General features: G+C 41.5%; 1 protein-coding gene across 4 annotated transcripts in view; it reads left to right on the top strand.

Annotated features, from left to right (window-relative positions):
* Positions 1 to 13,989, top strand: part of SPIRE1 (spire type actin nucleation factor 1) — a 221,806-nt gene extending 207,817 nt beyond the window's left edge. Inside the window, exons 12-17 of one of the 4 annotated variants that reach the window (XM_063076764.1) lie at positions 2,124 to 2,297; positions 6,420 to 6,557; positions 7,122 to 7,192; positions 7,744 to 7,771; positions 7,863 to 7,999; positions 9,743 to 13,989. In XM_063076764.1, coding sequence (XP_062932834.1) covers positions 2,124 to 2,297; positions 6,420 to 6,557; positions 7,122 to 7,192; positions 7,744 to 7,771; positions 7,863 to 7,999; positions 9,743 to 10,001 — 807 coding nt within the window. In that variant the 3' untranslated portion in view covers positions 10,002 to 13,989. The other 3 variants (XR_010021477.1, XM_063076765.1, XM_063076766.1) reach the window with 3 other exon arrangements.
* Positions 13,990 to 22,541: the final 8,552 nt, after the last annotated feature.

The following is a 22,541-nucleotide window of genomic DNA, read 5'->3' as shown; positions in this document are numbered from 1 at the left end:
TTTTACTGAGGCACAAGTACAGGGGAGGGAAAGTTTGATCCATTAATAACAGTGTACATGATTTTCTAGTTGTTTTTTGATATTGGGGCCAGAGCTGCTATGTGAATTGGTTAACAGTTTTTGCTGTTTTCCAGGGACTTCCAGGTTGTTATAGTGGCTACTTATTTCCCAGAATAGTGAGACAGCACATAAGGCCCTGCCAGGAACAATTAATAGACCCACCAGCCAAAGGGGGTCTGCACAGATTCTTTTGTAGTCCACCTTGACTTCAGAAATATTTGCAGGCAAGATACAAGGCTTCAATCAATATTCTACCCACAATCTAATATTTAATGTTTTTTCAGATACTCATGAATAAAAATACTAGAATATGCTTAAGTCCATTTTTTTTTTAAGGCTGTGATGAATCATCAGGGTTTTAAGTGAAGCAACAACAAATGTTGCTCCCTCAAAGTGGAGGGGGATAGTGTGGTAATTTTAAGGACAGGGAGTTTGAACAGAGCATAGAGTGCTAACATTTGATCAGTCATCTCTATTCCAAAATAATACAGTTAAAGAACTAATGGTTTTATGGCCTTTTCTGATAGCATTCCTCTAACTCCTAAATAATCATTGAAACCACCATTTGATGAAATATAGTCTTGTCAGTTCTTTACCAACAGAAAAATAGAACTCTGACCAGACAGGTTCAAACTTTAAAATTCAAAGACTCCCATTAATGTGAATCAGTTGTTGCTTTACCAAGATTGTGACAACTTAAAAATATGTAAGAGTGAGCACCTTTGTGGGTTTTTTTCTCCCATAAGTCCAATAATTAAGATAATCTCTTCACCCAGCTTTTTGAGTAGCCAGTCTGTCATTCAGGTAACTACCTGACCTCTGTGATCACATAACATCATTACTGAGGTTGGGCTTATATTAAATTTAAAAATTATAAATGTAGGGCCGAGCCCGTGGCGTACTCGGGAGAGTGCAGCACTGGGAGCACCACGACACTCCCGCCGCGGGTTCGGATCCTATATAGGAATGGCCGGTGCACTCACTGGCTGAGTACCGGTCACGAAAAAGACAAACAAAACAAAACAAAACAAAACAAAAATTATAAATGTAAAGGAACTATCAGATCAACTATAAAGTAGTTTCAGCTAATAGCGGAAGTCATACCAAAACCTTCAGCCCGCACCAAGGACCCATGATGTCTATTTCCTGGCGAAGCTGAACTCTTAGGTCAGGCTGTGAGCTGTTCTTTTGTGGAGAAGAAAGGAGAGAAAGATAAATTAATCTGCAATCACTGATTAGTGTCTTGGTGACCAGGCAGTCGGAGAGCACCTCTGCTCAACACCAGATGGTGTTCAGGTTGAAGGGCAGGGAGCACAAGCCCACACAGAGGACAGCTCCCTCCAGGCACCTGAGACAACATGAGCAGCCAGTTTAGCACAGTGACTTTTCTTGCTAGTAGCTTATCTTGAGAAATCCATAAAATCACACTTTTGTAGTAGTGCTCTCTAGCTTGATGAGTATTGTTTTTAAAACTGTGTTAATTAATTTAAAAATTATCTGCATTTTAGAAAACAATGAATAATTTTGTTTTTGTAACCCCTCAACTGAAAATGGCAAGAATGTTTTTGTTGTTGATAATTTTTATTTTTATTGTATCTCTCTCCCTTTCCTTAGGATGTTTAAAATGAAAAAATTTGGTCAAATCATGGAGGGTGGTTGCCCATGTGGGCGAAAAGCGACTTGCCTTGAGTGCCCTGCTGGGGCAGGAGCAAGTGCTGCTTGGTGTGCGTCCTGGAGTAGCAACCTCTGGCCTGCATCCCAGCGAGCCCCATTTAGGAGACTCCGAGTGTTCCCAGGACCACCACATTAGAAAAATCCTAAATTTTAGTCTTTGCTGTATGAACACTGAAATTCCCTAGGAATATATTCACGGTTTGAGTCCCGATTTATACACATGGATGCAGATGCTGGCATGGACCGTTACCATCCTCGTGCTGTTTTTTGTTTTGTTTTGTTTTTCTTTCATGGTCTGTAATCACTATTTGTAGGTCACTGGTGTTCAGCATTATTTTCTCCTTTTCTTTTCCCCCTGCTGTTTTCTTTTTCCCTTATCTGTTGTTCAGATTCCTAGGATAACCAGTATATGGCCAAGGACGCCTTTCCGACCACTTTTTTCTACCATACAAACAGCTTCTCTGCTCAGCTCTCACCCTTTTGAAGCAGCCATGTTTGGGGTAGCAGGGGCTATGTATTATCTGTGTGAGAGAGCTTTTACCAGCAGGTGGAAATCCTCAAAGGTTGGCCTCTTTCTGCTGGTTCTGGAAATTATTTTACTCTCTTTTTCTCTTTGCCAGTGATACCTTAGCTACTGCACTCTGCAAGAATTAACAGCTTAGATGGGCACTTTGCTTCTGATCATTGATTCCAATCTTGTGTAGGATGCATAGATCACACCATGATCTCAGTTGAGAAGTAACTTTGAAAGGACAACAAACTCAAAATGCAGCATCAGATCAGAGGGACCTGTGGGTGTTTGTCTCTTCAAGTGACCTCATTGTACAGCAGGGGCAGTGCCGTTTCCTTTCTCCATGTGCAGGAGGCACTCTAAGAACCCACGGGTGCATTCCTCCTGGGGCCTCCCTGCCATCAGAAGAGCATTGGCTCATTCATCCAACTACAGAGCAGCCTCCTGCCAGATCAGGGAGCCATGATGGATTCCCCCCACCACAGAGGCACATCACTGCCCATTTCCTGCACACCCCACCATGAGCACTGAGGGCTGCAGACTCGGGCTGGGTCACCCCTGGACCTGGGAGACCTGTCTGTTTCCAGCACCTGTCACAAAGCTGTGTTGTGATGGTCAGGGGGTTACTTCTCTGTAGAGAGAAATTTTAAGTTTTCTTTTTATTGATGTGGTTATTTAAAATATTTTAAATAACTCTGTTTTTTATGACTATTTTTTGAGAGTTTTATACAGCATATTTTACTCTTATTTGAACCTTCACATTTTTAAGAGAAATAAAAAGCCCTGGGACCACATCAAGCTTCTCTACCCTTGTGTAGCAGATGCTCCAGAGCAGTGTTTGTGATGGCTCTGGCAGAGCTGGCTCTTCGGGGTCCTTTATGTACTGACCATGTCCTTGACAGATGATCCAGCAGCTAGTTTCTTTGTTATTCCTTGTTACCCACCTGGGTGTAGAAAGGAGACTTCATATGTAAATGAGATACAATACATCCCTTTATTTTTCATAAAATACAGAGTAAGTCTCTGTCCTTTTTCCCATTTTACATTTGTCCATCGGGCAGCACGTGGTCAGGTGCAGGGGTGGCTTTTTAGCTCCTGTCACTCCTACTGCCACTACTGAAGACCTGCAGCATTTTGTCATCAGTCCTCCTCAAACAGAGATAGCTCTAAACCAACTACACCAAGTTCACATACTACTTTAGGTAAAGAAAGGATTCACTTTGAGTTTTAAAGTTGAATTTGAAAAAAGAAGAGTAATTAAACTTAATAGTTGCTATTCTTTTTTTTTTTTTTTTTTTTTTTTTTTTTTTTTTTGGGTAGCTGGCTGGTACAGGGATCCGAACCCTTGACCTTGGGTTAACACCATGCTGTAACCAGCTGAGCTAACGAGCCAGCCTGCTATGTCTATTTAAATTTTCCTCACTTTGGCTTATTTAAAAACTCAAAAAACAGTGGTTGTTTTGGATAATTTTCAAATATCTGCTACTAATGTGTGAAGTTTTTGCTAATCAAGACCACAGTCTTTCTCCTCCCGTTTCTCTGTGTGGCTCGGTATCCAGCATTTTACATTATGCTGTCTCGTCTCTGTGCTGCCTAATTCTGACCCCTTTGACTGATAAAATATAACAAGCATATTCAACAAAAACTCTTTGATTTTAGTGACATGCATAAAAGTATGTTTTAAAGGCATGTCTGCTCCGATGGCATATTGTAATCTTTATTAAAACTTTAAGATTTAGCTTCCATTGGCTAACTTTGGGAGTAATGTGGAAACACAAGAAGCAAGGGAAATGGCGTGGTGCTGGTGTGGTCCATGTCTAGCCATCCAGATGAGCTCGTGGTTGCTCATCAGGAGTGACTGAGCACAGTGTTGTGACGGGCAAGGGCTCACTCGCAGCTAAAACCCTGAGCTTTCTTTATGTTTTGGAGCGCTAGTAGTTCAGCAATATCTGTTAAAGTTTAATTTGGCTTTGGGTATGTTGAATTAATATTTTTGTCAATTGAAAAAAAAGTAATTGAAACTATTCTAGTAAGTATTTGTCATTTTCTTTCATGTTGCATTAAAGTTTTGTTGTCCTTGGGAAGCTCCATAATTAAAACATTAGCATTTGACCAGATGGGAATTATTTTACTAAAGCATAGTTTGCTTGAAATTTTAAAAATGAACAAGAAGACAAACAAAAATCCACGGTTTCTTACTGTGTCCTTTGAAGTATGGGATTTGCATGTGGCTCAAAGCAGTAAGTTGAAAGAGTGCTTGATATTTAGCCCTTGTATGAGTTAAGGCTGCAAAGAGGGAAGCGCAAGCTGCCAGGTTTAACCTGTGTGCTGGTATGGCCCCACAAATGAAAAGGAACTATCCTCCGCCTGAAATGTTTACCAGCTTAGATACTGTAGTTGTAAAGTGAATTGGCACTGTTTGCTGTCTTCCCAGCATGCACTGTAGCAAATCTGGTTACTTGCTAGATTCATACATTATTTTGTTGCAGCTTAGAAATTTCATCATATAGTTAACCATCAGCAAATGTACCACAGTCGTACTCATCACTGATAAATAAAGTGACCAATATGAAAACTTTTTCTTCTGAAATATGTTAAAAAGTGAGAAAAGCTGTCATTCAGATGTGTTCAGCCAACACTGCTTACTAAGTGCAGTTTTCTTGGTCTAACCTTCCAAAGGCATGCATTGTTCCCACTTGACACCACTCTGTCTTCTCAGGGTGGAGCAAAACAGAGTAGATACCAAATGTGCCAATTTCATCCTATCATCTTTGGAAGGTGTTTCCATTGAAAGAGAAAATTGTGTGATGGATGATTTTTTTTTTTTAATGAGTATTTTAAGCATCTTAGAGCAAATGGTATAATGTTTCTGAATAAACTACCCCCCTGCCCTCCAAATACTAATAAGCTCCTTATCTTAAAAATTCAATTGCAGTGTTTTTTACAAAGCATTTTTAAGCAAATTTAATCTTCCTTATGTTAGCTTAAACAGAGATGATTTTGTATTGATTTTAGTAAGAAGCAGTAGTTCTTCAGACTACTTTTTAAAGTAAATGCTAATGTTTGTCAAGTTTGCAGCCTAGATTTTTTTGTGTGTTTCTCTGATTGAAAGACAGAACTGAATGTTAAAACTCCATTAACTGACTGCATTTATAGTCATGTGTTTTCTCATTTGGCTTGTTGGATTCCGGAATGCCTGTGAGCAGTGCTATTGTGTGTGTGTGGGAGAGAATTATAATGTGTTTGTACTGAGAACACTCAGCTTCAGTGTCACTGCACCACAATGGCCCCTTGAGGCCTGGCAGGGTCCAAATGCACAAGACCATTCTGTCTTTCTCTTAGATCCACCAATCAAGTGCAGGGCCAGATGGGGAATGGATGCGTGTGAGGCTCTTATTCAGTGGGGTCAGTTACATCAACATCTTCCACAGCTGTTTTTAGGGAAACTATTAACATAAGACAGCCAACATAAATATTTATTATGAAATTCTTCTGAGTTTCTCCGCATCTTTACAATGCTGACTATGCATTCAGCAGTTGTTGAAAAGTAATAACAAACCTGGAGAACTGTGGAGCAGCCTGGAGAGGTTGCCTTTTGGGTGTAAACCACACCAGTAGTGTCATGTTCCAGTTCCACTTACCATTCAGATTTTTAAAGGTGTGCTGATGTAACTGATCACTAGGTAATGCTTCAGTATAAATTACTAACCACCTTCTTGTGGCTACTCTGGGTACCACAAACCAGTTGTAAAAACAAGACCAGTGTTGTAGATTTGCTATTTATCGATTAGTATCTAGTATACAACACAACACTAAGTAGTGCCTTTGCATAATCATAGGAGAAAACTGGCATAAAATTGGTTTAAAACAAAAAAATTTTTTTTCAAGATTTGAAGCATAGATACATAGCTCTATTTAATGGCATAGAGTTACTTGAAGCAAAACACCTGAAGAAATTTCAATAGGCTGCAATGTTTTGTTTTCTGCCATCTGTAGTCTTAGTGCAATTAGAAATGATGTGGTCCCCAGAGAGAGCCAGCTCTGTCCCAGTGTTCACTGGGACACCTCTTTTCTTCTCTGAAGCTACTAACCAGGTGTCTAATCTAAAGGAAAATTTTGCAATTCCAACACAGGGGGTGGGAGTTTCTTACTCCTGTGGCATTTTGAATTTCAGGAGGAATTCTGCTACCCAGTGGAGTGCCTTGCTCTTACTGTGGAGGAAGTGATGCATATTCGTCAGGTCCTGGTGAAGGCAGAGCTGGAAAAATACCAACAGTATAAAGATGTCTACACCGCCCTGAAAAAAGGAAAGGTAGAGCTGTTTAAAGTTGATCAATCAGAAGGGTAGAAGAATGGCCAGTCCCAGGCACAGTCTCCGAGGAGAGTTGTCTGCTGGCCTGAGGGTGTAGGACTGTCAGGGGATTTTAGGAGGTAAGATGTAAGATGTTCATCCTCTACTAGACAATCCCTGTTCTGCCTTGCTCACAAGAGGTGGTATTTTGTTTCTCCCTTAGAAAAACAATCATAATAAATAATGGCCTGCCTTCCTAAAACCATGTCTGCATTTAACTGTTATACATTTAAAGGATCAGTGATGAAAATATATATGAGAAACAGAAGAGTATTTCAGAACCTTCTTCAGATTGCTTCTATGATAGAGAGACGCTTGACAACTGTGGCCTTTTATTACTTTTGAAACAATTATAATTAAATATAGGGCCAAATTACCAGTATCACAGAACCAAACATATAAATAGGATTTCTGAATTCTCTTCCTCCTCTGTCTACTAATCTTCCCAGTATATGTTCAAACATGGATATTAGGAAATTAGCTATGGCAATGCTTCTTTTCTCCTTTTAAACTTGTATTTTTTAGCTCTGCTTTTGTTGCCGAACCAGGAGGTTTTCCTTCTTCACCTGGTCTTATACCTGTCAGTTCTGTAAGAGGTAAGGTATTTTGTAATTGACAAAAAAATAGATTTAACAATTGTGAAAACATACCAATTACCTGTGTTGTTTCATCATTTTTCTACACAGGAATAATGTTAAAATTGACCCATTCTGTTCTATTATCTGTGCTGTCCTTGCAGGTTAGGAATATTGATTTCTTCAAAAGAGTGAACTGAACAGTTATTTGGTATTGAACCTGGAAAATGTTTCTCTGCATGTTTTTTCTTTAACCAAGATGATTTTAACAGTATGTTGCGTTTGAACAGAAAAAAAAATAGATAGGATTATTATGTGATCCCTGGAGAGACAAGAAAATTCCAAACAGATGTAAATTGATCCGTTTTTAGGAGACAACGTAAGAGTTAAGTTTACAGATTGATTGTCTTTTTGGCAGCCCACATTTGTATCAATTTGTTGCATTCTGGTAGAAGAACCAGAGAGTTTTCACAGTTTATTGTAAACTCACAGTTACGCAGCCATGGGCTTCTCTTACCATCCGGTCTCATCCACTGCACCACACCAAGTAATGCTTCTGATTTTGTACACAGGCCGGTGTGCTCGCAGTGTTGCAGAAAGGTAAGCTAAGCTTGGTTAAATTCTGTGTTCATTTTAACGATTCTGCCTCTTTAACAGTACTGCTCACTGTCAGTTTTATTTGGGATAATAGATGCGGCTGCCCTCCAAGCCATACTCTACTCTTCCTATCTTTTCGTTGGGACCTTCTGCCTTGCAAAGAGGGGAAAGTTGTGTGAAGTCAGAAAAACCCTCCACTGGCCACCATCGGCCACTTCGGAGCATTGCCAGGTGAGCAAGGGGTTGGGTCTCCACAGCATCCTTTGTAAAAGAGAATACTGCTCTTCCTGAGGACTGTGGTGAGGGGCTGGGGTTTTGGCTTGAGGGATTTTTTTTTGTTGATTTTTTGGTTCTTTGGTTTTAATATAGTATAGTTTTAGATTTGCACACACATCTCTAAAACTTCCCCAAAAGTAACTTTTCAAGGGATAATGGCTAGCTACTTGAAGGATAGTTTAATCGCATAGCTAATATTTTTTCTACTTTAGAAATAATTGCTTTATGTGTCCCTTAAAAGTCATCTTTAAAACTGACCTTGTTTTCAGTGGAATTGAAAACTTGTATGTAACAGTCTAATCCTTCTTTCCTTCTTTAATTTTGAAAGAAAATCTGTTTAATCCTGTGTTGACAGCAGTCTTCCATAGCTTTGGTTTACTTTGCTATTGTAAAGGCAGAAATAAAGCTTTATACCAAGAGCTGGCAATTTAAAAGAAAAAAAAATGGCCTAAGCATCAACCCCTTTGCATTTAATGGTAAGGTTAGTGTTGGTCCTTAAGAAAGACAGGGGCTGCCAGTGATCACAGTCGGTTAGAGCTTGGTGTTGTAACACCAATGTCAAGGGTTTGGATCTCAGTACCAGCCAGTCGCCAAAAAAAAAAAAAAGAAAGATGGAAGGAGGTAGGCCAGCTCAAGTCACATGCTGGCAGGGCTGAGAGGGCTGGGATTTTATGTCATGGCTCTGTGGACAGGGAGGGGAGGAAGCTGTGAGTCCGGCATGTAACTTGTGTACCCAGGACACCTGCCCCTGTACTTTGACTGTCTTTCCCCTGAGCCACCACCACTTGTGATTACTTCAGACTATTAACTGTCGTCATTGGACTCGGGGCAGTGCATGTAACAGCTGCTGTTCTTCTCTGTACTTGCTCTGACCCTACTATACATTACTCATTACATTCCTGTTTGGTTTAATCAGAATAGATTTTAAATGAGTAGGTGATTCCTAGTCATTTCACAGATAACCGAAAACATTTATGATGATGTTGGTCTAGTTATCTACAGCTCTCTGGAATCCAAATAACTAATGACCGAATTATAGAAAATGGTTGAGGAAGGGGAGACATATTTGATAAATTTACAAATGGCAAGAAAACTGATCAAAAGGTAATTTTTCAGGATGTGTCAGAGGATTAAGATAAATTTGCCTCTGTTTCCAATAGCCTGACCTACCATCTACAGTTAATTAATGTTCATTGATTATGACACAGAGTGACTGGATCCCAGGAGAAAACGTTAGTCCTTCTGAATCATCAGTTGCGCAACATTAGCAATGTGTATTTAACCTCATCTTAGTTGTTAAAAGTCACAGTCTGTACATGAATCAGGCGAATACTCTGAATACCCTATTTTCCAAAAATTCTAGAAGGGGTAAGAGTTTTCAGTACTTTTTCTTTTCTTTTTTTTTTTTTTTTTTGGCAGCTGGCTGGTCAGGGGATCCAAACCCTTGATCTTGGTGTTATAACACCCACATTCCAACCAACTGAACTAACTGGTCAGCCCTCTTTCTTCCTGGTTTCTTTTCTAAAAAATATTTTTGAACCTTACCTCCAATAAAAAATCATTCTTTGGAAGAACATGACATGATTAAATTATTCATTCATTTCATAAAATTTTGGCAACAAATTTACTTTTTTTACACTTTTTTTTAGTATTGCAATAGAACTCTGATAATGTTGGGTGTATTTTTTTCCCACCCAGGTTCTCCTCAAAATCTAAGTCTGTAGACAAATCAGAAGAAGACCTCCAATTTCCCAAAGAGTTGATGGAGGACTGGAGCACTACAGAGGTGTGTGTAGACTGCAAAAAGTTCATTTCAGAAATCATCAGTTCAAGCCGGCGCAGTCTGGTGTTGGCCAACAAAAGAGCTCGATTAAAAAGGAAAACACAGTCTTTCTACATGTCCTCACCAGGCACCTCAGAATACTGCCCTTCAGAGAGGACTATCAATGAAATCTGAGCCTCGTGCCTTCAGTTGCTTTTGTGTTCAGAGTGAGCATCAGTGCGTGAGAACACTGACCCGACTGTCTCCTTCCCGTGTTTTTATTTAATAAGCTTGAATTTGCATTAGGTCAGATTTTTTCCACATCACATTGTGGGGAAAAAAAACTGAATGCTGTGTTCTTATCAATTGATGATATGTGACAGATCAGCCAATTGATTATTTGCTCTGAGAGAAGACAGCAGTTTGAAATTTGCTTTTGTGTGTGTGTGGACTTGGAAGCCAGAAACTTTCTCCTTAGTTCAGTTCTTCAGTGTTCCTCAAATAATTTCCTGACTAAGGCAAAAAGCTTCTTATATGAGAAATCAGTCTAACGGAGGTGTCGATGTCAGCACAGTGCTAAGCAGTAAGTCATATTGGCATTTCCACATGACAGTGTTCCTGTCCAGTGTGCACAGTGATTCTGAGCCTGCCATACACCTGGCACTGGAGGCAGGCCACAGCACAAAATCCCGAAGCATCTGCTGATACTGATTTTTAAATTATCATTGCTCTGAGATAAACATTATATAAAGGACTTTCTGCTTGAATAAGCTGTACACCTCCACGGGGGACCATTTCCCTTGAGCTGCTGTGTTTGTCCCGGTGTCTCAGATCAGTGTCTCCTGAGCATGACAGGTTTTCATTCCCTATCTCGAATGTATTATGGTTACCAATAGTTTTATAATGTAGGTCTAAGAATTAAAGTTTTGTGGGAATTTCAGGACAAAGGAAGCCTAAAAATTTGATGAGAGAAGTTGATGTATTTTGGTTAACTATGAAAAGGGTTGTGACAGCATCAGGTGCCAGCTATTGGCCATGCTGTGGAGCATGAGCTGGAGCTCACACATTTTCAGCTACATTTTCATAACTTCATCACAACTATATTAAGCCACAATTTGGTACCTAAAGCCTCAAACTGAAATTTATTTTTATAAATGAATTTTAAAATTAAAAAATATCTAACTCTTTTAAAATTACAAGAAAATTTACCTGCTGACAGGCAAAATTTTTGGATGCTTTTTGCACTAGTTTTCCTTGTAAATGACTTGAGCTTGTAAGTTGAGTTCTGATGAAGGTAGACTGGAAGGTAGCATTGTATACCTGAAATTTCTCAGCTTGCTTGGCCCATACTATAGACTATACTTTAATATTTTGGGATGCTTAGAAATGACGAACTAATCAAATTGCCATGAATGTTTGGAAAATTGGTTAATGCACGTGCACAATAATTTCCTGAAAGCTACAGGACATGTCTGTAGTCAACAGTATTGACAGCCCATTTACTAAAAGGCATGGCAGTCACATTTTATACCACATCAAAATGCAGTAACATTTCTAATGTTAAATTTACAGTAATACCTCAAAACTGCTCTGATAGTATTTTTTAATGGATTGAAATTTACAATTTAGTTAATGGCTTACAATTACTTATACTTACAAAATAAACTTTACCAACTGACTAAAATAATGCATGTTAACAGTTCGTCTGTGTTTGCATGTAAAAGTGAGCAACTAGAGAACCCTTGCTGATTCTGTTTAAATTATTTTAAAGACTCATGCTTGAGAGCTTTAAAAATTATATTGGGTTAATCTCATTTATAAAATTTTCAAGAGACTATCTGAACTTTATACTCCGAATGGGTAGGTGGGATCCACCCACTTTGATGGTCCCAGGCTTGAGCTTCTTAAGTGATTTATAGTAAGGGTACAAGGGAGAGGAAACAGTGTTTGTATATGTATATAAATATGCACCTGGAATATGTGCTTAAGATAATGACTAGTTACTGTTTCTATTAAAACACAAGAAATTAAACCCCAAAAACATGAATTTCATTCATATTCACACAGCTAATATCTAGTAAATCTCTTCCACTTCACTTCTTCAGGTTTATGGTACTGTATAGGATGGTCTGGGCATTATGATCTCTTACTAGAGCATTAGAATGTAAATTCTTCAGCAGCATTAATGGGGTTTGCCAAGTGCATTAAAGAGGTCAAGTGGACAGTGTGTCCATGTGAAACAGTTTGCAGAAAGTAGTGTAAGAAAGGGAACATGGCACAGTCAAAATTGTAGAAATCAAATTAGCATTGTTTTTGGGTGCCAAAACAAACTCTTGAGTTTAACCCTACCTTATCCATTATATGTACAGCCCCCCACTTCCCTGCCCCCGGCAGCACTTCAGCTAAGTTAGGCAATTTCTTTTTTTTTTTTTTTTTTTTAAAAGATGACCGGTAAGGGGATCTTAACCCTTGACTTGGTGTTGTCAGCACCACGCTCAGCCAGTGAGCGAACCGGCCATCCGTATATGGGAACCGAACCCGGGGCCTTGGTGTTATCAGCACCACACTCTCCCGAGTGAGCCACGGGCCGGCCCTAGGCAATTTCCATAGGGCAATTCACTAAGAGCTTTGGCATTTGGTTTTGAAATCCTTAACCTAGTCTGACTTTAGGCATAGCTTCCTGTTCTTCCTTCTAAATAACCTCCCTTTGCAGTGTTCCCATTCATCCCAGTTTCCTGCTGTTCAGCTTTTACTTCTACACCAACAACAAAAGAAATGCTGTTTTCTGGCTGGCCTTGATTTGAGTCTGGGTATCTCAGAGCATGTGTGCATGGTGTGCACAGGCCTCCCACTGTCACCCCACTTCCCTCCCAGCTTGAGCACTGGTTCTTTTGTCCCATACGTTGTGAAGATACGTCATTGGGAAATCTGTGCTTCCCTCCCATGGCTTAGCTTTCTCTCAGTGTCAGAGTACATAGGAATGCTTGTAAATACTGTAATATACTTATTAATATTTGAAAGGCATTCATTCAGTGGACAATGGGAATTAACATTTCCAAGGCAAGTAAAAATTAAATCACTGATACATACATTGACTTAACAGTTTTACTAGATTTCAAATCTTAAGCCTTTCACATTAAACCAGAAGGTTATGTAGGAGTTTTAAAAATATGTTATGTTTGAAGAGATTATATGATTAGTACCATTTTTAAGGCTTTTATTTTTCTAACTATATTAATAAATATAGGACTGGATTTTAGGTGTCATATAGGAAACACAGAAATTTTAAATTATGTTGCTTTTTGCTAAAGCAAAATAGCAGAAAACTTTGTACATGCAAAACTGTCGAAGGACCATGAAGGAATATATACTACTGACTGGGCTTTGACTAGGCTTCCTGTGTGTGTAAAAGTCTAGGTATTGCTGGCATTCGTGGGAACATGATGCTACTAAATTTGTTCCATTAAAGTATTTTATTTTAAAATTTATCTAGGGAAAAATAAAATGGCTTTCCATCATACCATCTGTGTTGAGTTCTTACTGTAAAATGGGGATGTCGGTAACTAGCTGTTAGAAATCACCTGGGTTGGGAATGCAAGATACTCTTAGCAGCAGCAGCTTACGGTCACTTGAGAAATACAATCCACAGGACCACACTGGAAAAATTGAAATGGTGCCACCACCAGTGACTCTGCTGTGTCACCAGGCAGCCACGACTTTTTTTTAACCTCAATACGGTAAGAAATTAAAATTTTGTAAAGACTACATAACATTTTATTATGTAAGTCACATATATGGAGACAAATTATGTATAAATAAAGCTTTTTTAACAGCTTTGTTGAGGTATAATTGATATACAAAAAACCAGCACATTTTTAGTGTATACAGTTTGATAAGTTTGGGATAAAGCTTTTATACAACTTTCTAAGTAGAATTCCTCTAGTGACATATTTCTAAAATGTAAACTTAGGAAATTCTTATGGGTTTATGTTAACCAAGAGTGTTTCTTAAACATTACATGGTATTGAGTTTGATGTTAATTCCTTTACACAGGCTGTTTGCTTGGTTGCCATTTTTTAAGAGCTCCTTCCACTGAAGTTTCTCTGTGACGTGTATAACAAGACATTCTTGTGTGTATCTAGCTCATAATCCAAATAAATGTTCAGTGACTTTCTCCATTCAAGTCAGAGTCTTTGACTTGTGCCTCCTGGATTCCAGAGACACAGAAAATTTGTAAACCCTAAATGGGAAAAGTCTTGGGTAACCCTTATTTAATGGTATCTTTCTTTTTAGTTCCCAGTTCCTATTGAGAACATGATACATAGTCATAAATCATTATAGTCTAGTTTCATAAAGAGTACTTTAAGAAAAGGGCTTGACTGCACATGTGAGGTAAAGACTCCAGTTCTGATGTCCCTGCAGAGTTGTGTACATGTATACACACCCACACCACACACACATGTGCACACACACTAACTAGAATGCTAACAAAGGGTATAGTCCTTCCTTCATGTCAGTCAAAGGTACATATCTCAAAACATCTCCCTTTGCCCACCCAAACATGTTTAAGAGCTAAGAACCTGCTTAATATAAAACTGCCTACACGAGTTCAATGTTCAGATGCAGTTACCTGACAGGCTGAATTTGTACTACTCTTCTGGCTCATTCCATTAAAATATATATGATGTCTAATTATTTGTAATACACTTTACTGTGCAAAACACTCTGCAGCTCTGCTCCTGAGCTCGTGGCCACATCAGAGCCCTTAGAGTGAAAACAGTGAAAGTAAAAGGGTTCCAGAACTGACAGGACAGAGCTCCTGACAAGTGGGGCATTGAGAAGGTTGTTTATGTCCCTACAGCTTGAGAATAAAGCATCTGGATGTCTGACACAACTCAGTGTTCAGCTTTCTTGCAGCACCGAGGGCCAGACACTCCAGCCCTATATGGGCATGCTCTCCCAGCTGCTCTAATGAGGCAGGGTGGCTGACAACTGAAGAAAAGGGGGCGTGCTTCCCATGGCGGTGGCCAGCTCGGAGGCACAGCCCTGAGCAGGCTTGCTTACTGGAAGCTTGCCCCTCTTTTACACCTTCTTTGCTTCGGTATTCCCTTCTGACAGCAGCAATCAACCTGTGGTCCCTGGCCTGCCTCCACCTCCAGTCCCCTTCCCTGGGGTGATACACATACCAACTCCTCCCAGAAGCACCAGTTTTTAGGAGGGTAGAAATGCCAAAGGCGAAATGGCAATTTCTGCAGCACTAGTTGAACATCAGTTTCCTAAGCAGACAGTGTAGAAGTTGTCGGGACCAAGTGGGAGAAGGAGAAAGGAAGAACAGCAGAATCTGCACAGTAAACCTGCTGGACGGGGTGGCTCCTGCAGCATGGAGTCGGAATTTGTAAACAAAACAGAATAACCTCCACTTTTAAGTGAAGAAATTTTGATCTAGACATCCCAAAGGAAAAAAGAGCCTAAGAAGAATCCAGCTTGTCCACCGACCAAGGGAACACGACTTGAGATGGGGCTCATATGCCACTGGGTCATCCTGCCAGTCCCAAGGTGACTTTGAAGTCAGATATATAAGCACAGAATATAAACTTGAACTAAGCACTCCCACTGCAGCCAGAGACACTCCTCCAGGTGCTGCGCTGGTGAGAACTGCACCCTTCCCCGTTCCAAAGTGGCATTCACTAGCAAAGAAGCTAGTGAGTTCCCGACCCAAGAGCTTTCACCCTGGTAACTGAAAAAAACTAGTCTGTAACTGGCAAAGTAGATTCTTTATCAGCAATACCTGGTTTTCAAGTATCTGAAATGGTTTTAAATAAACTGTATTCAAGCTTGGCAGCAAAACAGCTTTCTGACACTGGGAAAGTTCCTTAACACTTATGGATTTGTTTCTTCAATTTTAAAGCAAGGGTTAGACTAGGTGGTCTCTAAGGTTACTACAAGAGATATTCAAGATACTGCATTAAACAACCACTACTACAGATACGAACCAGTCAATACATTTAAAACCTAAGCCAGCTGTAATTAGATATTGAGAAAAATCTTTTGTGTAATCCACTTTTACTGAAGTGTGACGACAGCCACTTTATTTCTCTGTGTTGATGACAAGCCTCATTATGAATATTACGTGAAAGCAAGAAAACGTGCACAATGGGCTGCACGTATTGAACTCAAAGCAAAGGCAAATTCAGTTTTATTAGTTACTATATAAAGAACTGAGTCCATCTCTCAAAATTAAAAAGGAATACTTCATAAAAATGAGTTGACCCATACTAAAAACAGACACATAAAAAAACTACACCCAGCCATTTTGCATTTGCAACATCCAGTTGCCAGTGGTTCATCTCTGGATCCTGTTGGAGGGAAAGACCTTATCTGCCTTGGCAAGAGCAGGTTCCCAAAGCGTAAGGCATACTTTCTGCCGGAGATGCAAAGAGAAGTAAGTGGCCATAGGTATGATTATGTATATAGGCCCTTTTCATCTACTTGATGTATATTACAACACTAATTGCACTCAAAGGAAACAAAAGTAAAGACAATTCTTATTCTCCAGCTTGGCCAAGGGAAGTTGTCACAGCTACAAGTGGTTCCTGATGGACATACCTCCGTGTGTGCTAAGATCCCCAGCCGAGAAGCTTGTCTCTCTGGCCTCGATGCTGTAGACTCCCTCACTGCCTCTCTTCTCACCACATTTGATCTCTTCTGTTGACTTTTAGAGCTGAAAGTGATCCAAGAAGACATCTGGTCCACCCTCCAGCCAATGGCAGGAAGTGTCTGCAACTTCTCGGCTGAGAGACTCTCTTGACTATTTGCAAGGGTCCAGGACAAAACAGACCTTATTCTCCGCAAAGTTACATCTTTGAATAGGTCAAACAGTTGGAAGTTCTGCCCTCCTGTAACTTACTCCCTTCGTTTACTCGCTGGTGCTGCCCCATGTGGCTTTAGAGAATGTGCCTGCTATCAATTCCCAATGCTTAAGTAGCCTCTTAATTCTCAGTCCTCTCTGCAACACTTCCTGCTGCTCCCTACTCCTCCTATGTGTTCTTTTCCCTCCTGCACTTAGCACCTAGCGTCCTACTACACTGTCCCATGAAGACAGAGATCTCTGTCAGATTTCTTCACTGCCATAGCCCCAGTTTCTAAAAAATACTTCATGTAACAGGAGTGAATGAATGAATGAATGAGCAGGTTCAATATGGAATAAGTGAGAAATACAACAATGGAAGCATCAAGATGTGTTCAGAATAGCTGACACCATGTGTTAACTGTGCTCTTTAACAGATAAATGCAACACACAGCTCTGTTTCTTTCCTTTAAGTCAGGAGTACAATTCTAAGTCAACAAATTATTGCAGCCCTACAGTAGCTAATTACAACAGCGAAGCTTGAGTCGACGACGGCTCATGCTGTTAACATGGTCAGCTTAGTGCTCGCAGAAACCCTACTGGCCGAGCTGGGTTTCTAGATCACTCTTGGAAATGCCACTCGTCACACATTCCTCCCTGGCTCTCTTCCACCTTGACAGCCCTGGGTGGAGTGACCTTCACAGCTTTGCCTCCCAACCCAGCCTTTTTCCATTAACAGATTTATGTGCACATGTCCAGAGAACCTGGACATCTGTCAGCAAAGCTGTGATGTAAACGCAAAGGTACATTTATCAGCACTGAGTTTGTACTCATTAATTTCTTACTAGCCTCTTTTAAAGTGTGGTAGTGAACTCTTACTAGTAATCATAAAAGTTTAAAAATATGCCAGTTGGGCTGAAATCAGAAATATAGAACTATTTCAAGTTTGTCATATTAAGACAATTTGGCCAATAAGAAAATAAGTAAAGGTATGAAAACCTTGTGATACTAGTCATTCTGCACTGTTTGTTACTACTAAAATGTAATTAACATTTTAGGGCCAAGCCCGTGGCGCACTCGGGAGAGTGCGGCGCTGGGAGCGCCGCGACACTCCCGCCGCGGGTTCGGATCCCATATAGGAATGGCCCGTGCACTCACTGGCTGAGTGCCGGTCACGAAAAAGACAAAAAAAAAAAAAAAAACATTTTAAAATTTTTGCTGATTTTGAGTAGTTAATACCTACCAGTTCTTGAGTGTTTACTATAATATCAGACACTACACCGAGCATCCTTCTCTCCTTTAATACTTGACTCTGCTGTAGATGCTACTAATATCCTCTTTTACTGATGAAGACGTTGGAAAAACAAGATGGTCATTTGCCTGAGGTCTAATCCCAGAGCTATTCTCTCCAACGTGCTGCTTTTCCTGCTAACTGCTTGATTCTGAATCCAGGCCTGGAGTCCCTAAAGCTCTTAATGAATGCCCAGCACTGGGCATGCAAAGCAGAATTAACTGTTCTCAGCTCCTGAAGAGCTTTAAGTATAAACTAGTCAAATACATATGTGAATAGTTTTTTTTTTAATTTAATGTTTAGATAGAAAATTTTTTTCTCAACATAGAAACAAAGGAAAATATCACAAATTGAATTTAAAGTCAATTGATAAGGAACAAATTTAACACTCAAAGATTAACATCCTTAATGCAAAAAGAACTCTTAAAAATGAATTAGAAAAATCTAGGCAGAAATTTGGTGAAGGACAAGAGCAGAGAAGTCACCCCAAAGAAATACACGTGGCTGATAAGCACATAAGATGTTGTGGGGGGAGGAGGAGGGGGCTGAGGCCCACGGCCCTCATCTCAGGACCCCAGGGCAGCTGGCTGGCTCCGCTGCTTGCCTGGCTGCCCCATGTGAATAGTTTTTTTAAAATGGTTCAAGGCAATAAAAGTCTGTAGGAACTGATAGTAAGCTGTGGTACTACAAACTGGTGTTGGTCAAGGATAGCGTCACAGAAGTAGATTTTAGGGTGTTTCAGAACCACCCATCAGTCTCTTGTGCCAGTGCCTTAGCCTTGGTTTTGACTTTTTCAAAAAGGAGTGAAAAACCTCTCTAGCTTTCTAATCAAGGAAAGTTACAACAGGAATACTCTGGAGTAATTTGATAAGTGGAACAGCATGAAAGGGAGCCCCGTTAGAAGGTGATTGTACAAACTGAGTATAAGGTGATGTATTGGTTATCCATTTTTACCTAACAGATTACCTCAAAACTCTGTGGCTTGAAATAGTAAACATTATCTTACAAGTTTTTGTGGGTAGTTATGGCCTGGGGTCCCTCGTGAGGGTGCAGTGGAGACGACAGCTGGAGCTGTCATTACCTAAAGGCTGTGCTGGGCTAGAGGACCAGCTTCCAAGATGGCTCCCTCACACGCTGCCTGCTGCGTGGACCTCTCTGTAAGGCCCCTCGAGTGTCCTCACACCAGAGCAAGCAAGTTGCAAGCCACAGTGTCCTCTCTGACTGGGCCTCAGAAGTCACACGCCATCACCTGCAGCACGTTCCGCTGACCACACAGGCCACCCTCCTCAGCATGCAGGACATGGCAGGTGGGGTCACGGCGCAGCCTCCTCGGGGCCCTCATGGAAGTGGCCACTGCAGGGGATAAGAACCCAAAGCAGAGCAGGACAGTAAAATGAAAGGACGCAGACTGACCGGAGACGCTTAAAGGGAAGGTTTGGTTTCCGAACACTACAGAGAGAAAAGGCAGGAGGAGGAAGAGGCCTGAAGAGCTCGAGGTATTTGGGGAGCGGAGCAGCACGCACTGCGGACGGGGAAGGACAGCAGTGTGACAGAGGGAATAAAGTCATTTATGTGGACCCAGAGATGCCGCAGGGTCTTTGGGAAAGGGCTCAGCAAACTCTGCAAGGAACCAGATAGTAAATATTTCAGGTTTTGTGGGCCTCATGTCACATTCTGTGTGTGGTGCGGGGAGGATATTTTAAGCCGTTTAAAAGTGCAAAAACCATTCTCAGCCCCCAGGCCGAGGCTTGCCAGCCCCTGCTCTAAGTGCACTGTCCTGCGACAGCTGAAGACCGACGCGCAGGACTTGATGAGAAGTCAACACTACACATTCAAATGAGCACTGAGTACTGCCTAGTTTAGTCCTGCTTGTTTTTACAAGTAGTAAGTTGACAGTTTTACAGTTGGTAGTACAGTTGATAGTTAACTCTTACTAGTGATTATAAAAATTAAAAACAAAAATTCGCAGAAACAATATGCTCCATCACTGGAGCCCAGTGTTCCCAGTTCCAGCCTCGCCCAGCAGTGTCCCCAAGAAACTCAGCAGCCCAGGACTGGCCAACGCCAGCAACAGCAGCACCATGGACTGGGTGCCTGTGGCGCTGGCACAGAGGTGCTTTGATTCTCATGCAGCCTTTGAGGGAGGTATTAGCGCCCACATTTCTAGTGGGGACGCTGAAGCTCAGTGGTCCCGCGATCTGCCCGGGTCACGCACGTGTGCTACAGCAGCGAGACGGGCGGCTCCTCATCAGCTGCCAGATGTCACCCGAACAAGTCTGCCTGTCCTTCAGATACTGGAGTTGTCACAGAACCTATGAAAATCTTTTCACTAAGGCTTAGCTGCAAGTAGAGATCTGGGGAAGACTATGGGGTTGGGGGGGATAGAGAAAGGGACTCCTGATGATCAAAGCACACACCACCCCTCCCTAAATGTTGAGGGCTTTAACGCTGGAGGCAAACACCCACCCACTCACTAGTAGCCAGAAAGCCACCGGCTCAAGTCAGATCCAGTTTTCATAATATCCGGTTCTAACGCCAAATGAGTTGCAGCGGCCCGCAGCAAACACTCTGTGCCCGTCGCTTTCCTACAAGAAGGGAGGCTGCCTCCAGAGGGCTCCTGCACTGCCTCTGCAGCAGCAGCAAGGCCACAGCCACCGGGTCAGCAGCCCAGGCTCCGACACGCAGGACGGTCCGAGGGGCTCACACTGCTCTGGAAAACGCAGCTGGCAAAACAGAAAACTCCAGGTTTCTCCTCAATGTCATTCCAGTAGCTTCTGGTTGTATGAAGAGCTGGCACAGAAACTACCTGGTGTGTTCAACATTCACTCCTGCAAACATGAGGGCCACAATAAAGAGCTGCAACCCTGGAGACTAAGGAAAGAATTCTGGTTCATTTCTATGCTTTTGGCAAATATGTATGCATATAAAACTTCAGGCAAGTAATATTAACATAACAACTAATTTTTCCTAAAATAGTCATTTCTCCTCTGAAAAATGGGTTGGTTTGGTTAAAACATAAATAAGGAAAAAATATATCCCATTTCATGTTCCAAAACTAAAATGGAATAGGGATATTTTGTGTTACTTGTTATATCCATATAATTAAAAATCCATCTCCTAAATTACACCTAAGGCCTGTGGTCAGCAGAAGATACCGAAACATGGTAAATCAGCTAAGAGTGCAAGCAGGATGGCTGTGACCTTTGTGGAACACAGAACTTAAGCACTGGCAGGCGGGGCTGTGTTGTCCCAGGGCAGTGGCAGCAGCTCTAGCACTGGTGAGGGGACCCCTTTATACCCGCACTCAGTTGGAAGGACAGGCAGCCCTTGGCTCAGGGTTTCTCAGCACAATCTGACCAGCACCTGCTTTGGAACTGCCTGCCGAGTTTGCTAACAGCACGGATCCCCGGGCCGCAGCCCTGACCAACCAAGCAGGATCTTTGGGGCTGACGACCTGAAATCTGTAGCGTTCACCAGCTCCCAAGGCCATCCGCAAGCTCTCTAACTTTCAAAACCACAGCTCCAGCCCTCTGAAAACAGCATTCCTTCTGAGAAAACCAGCAAACTTGACGATCAAAACCCACAGGAAACTTCTGCTGGAACATTACAGAGTGTGAGAAGCCCATTCCCTTTCACTCTGGTATTTTGGACTCTGGGGAAGTTAAATTAACTTCTTGTTTAATAAACAAAAAAAAAGATCGTTCTTGGGCCGGCCCGTGGCTCACTCGGGAGAGTGCGGTGCTGATAGCACCAGGGCCACAGGTTCGGATCCCATATAGGGATGGCCGGTTCGCTCACTGGCTGAGCGTGGTGCTGACAACACCAAGTCAAGGGTTAAGATCCCCTTACCGGTCATCTTTAAAAAAAAAAAAAAAAAGATCGTTCTTCTTACCAACAAAGAAAAAAAGGTAAAACCTAGGCCAAGAGGTAGCAGATTCACTGCCTTTCTCGTGCCCCTTTCCTAAATGTCTCTAGGCATCTACCAACAGCAAATGTTCTTTCTGACAAACCAGATGTGGGGCACAGCATGCAGTCCACAGCAGGCAGGGCAGGTGATGGATCTGTGGGCAGGTGATGGATCTGTTGGCAGTGCTGTGCCCAGCTCTTGGTCTCCTGTCCCCTGTGCAGGCGGCGACCAAAGGCCCAGGTGCTGCAGTAGCTTCACCCACTCCCACAGACCCAGCCCACCAGGTCCTCCAAGTCCACGTTGAGATGGCTGATCACCCACTCCAAGGCCTCTCGACCCTGCCAAGAGAACAGCACTGAGGAACCTCCCTGGGTGACCTGAGACAAAGGAGGCTTCGGTCACATATTCTAGAACTTTTGTCTCAGAGCATCTCAGCATGTGAGGCTGCCCTTCGAGACTTTCCTTCTAAGTGCCCAGAGTACCTACTAAACAGTATGTAACAGCAGTGTTTAAAGATTATGAAACAATACTGCAGTATTAAAGTCGAACTTTCGACTGTTTTCTCAAGTTAGAAATCAAGGTCAAACTGCTTTCATGATACTTTATAAAACAACACTTACATTTGTGCTGATGGTGAATTCCAAATAGAAGGGTTGTACAAAGAAATACTGAATCCATTTCAAACCAAAA

Source organism: Cynocephalus volans, chromosome 13 (assembly GCF_027409185.1).
Source record: "Cynocephalus volans isolate mCynVol1 chromosome 13, mCynVol1.pri, whole genome shotgun sequence".
NCBI classification, from domain to species: domain Eukaryota; kingdom Metazoa; phylum Chordata; class Mammalia; order Dermoptera; family Cynocephalidae; genus Cynocephalus; species Cynocephalus volans.
The sequence above is the reverse complement of the archived record's forward strand: the minus strand, read 5'-3'. Positions and strand labels throughout refer to the sequence as shown.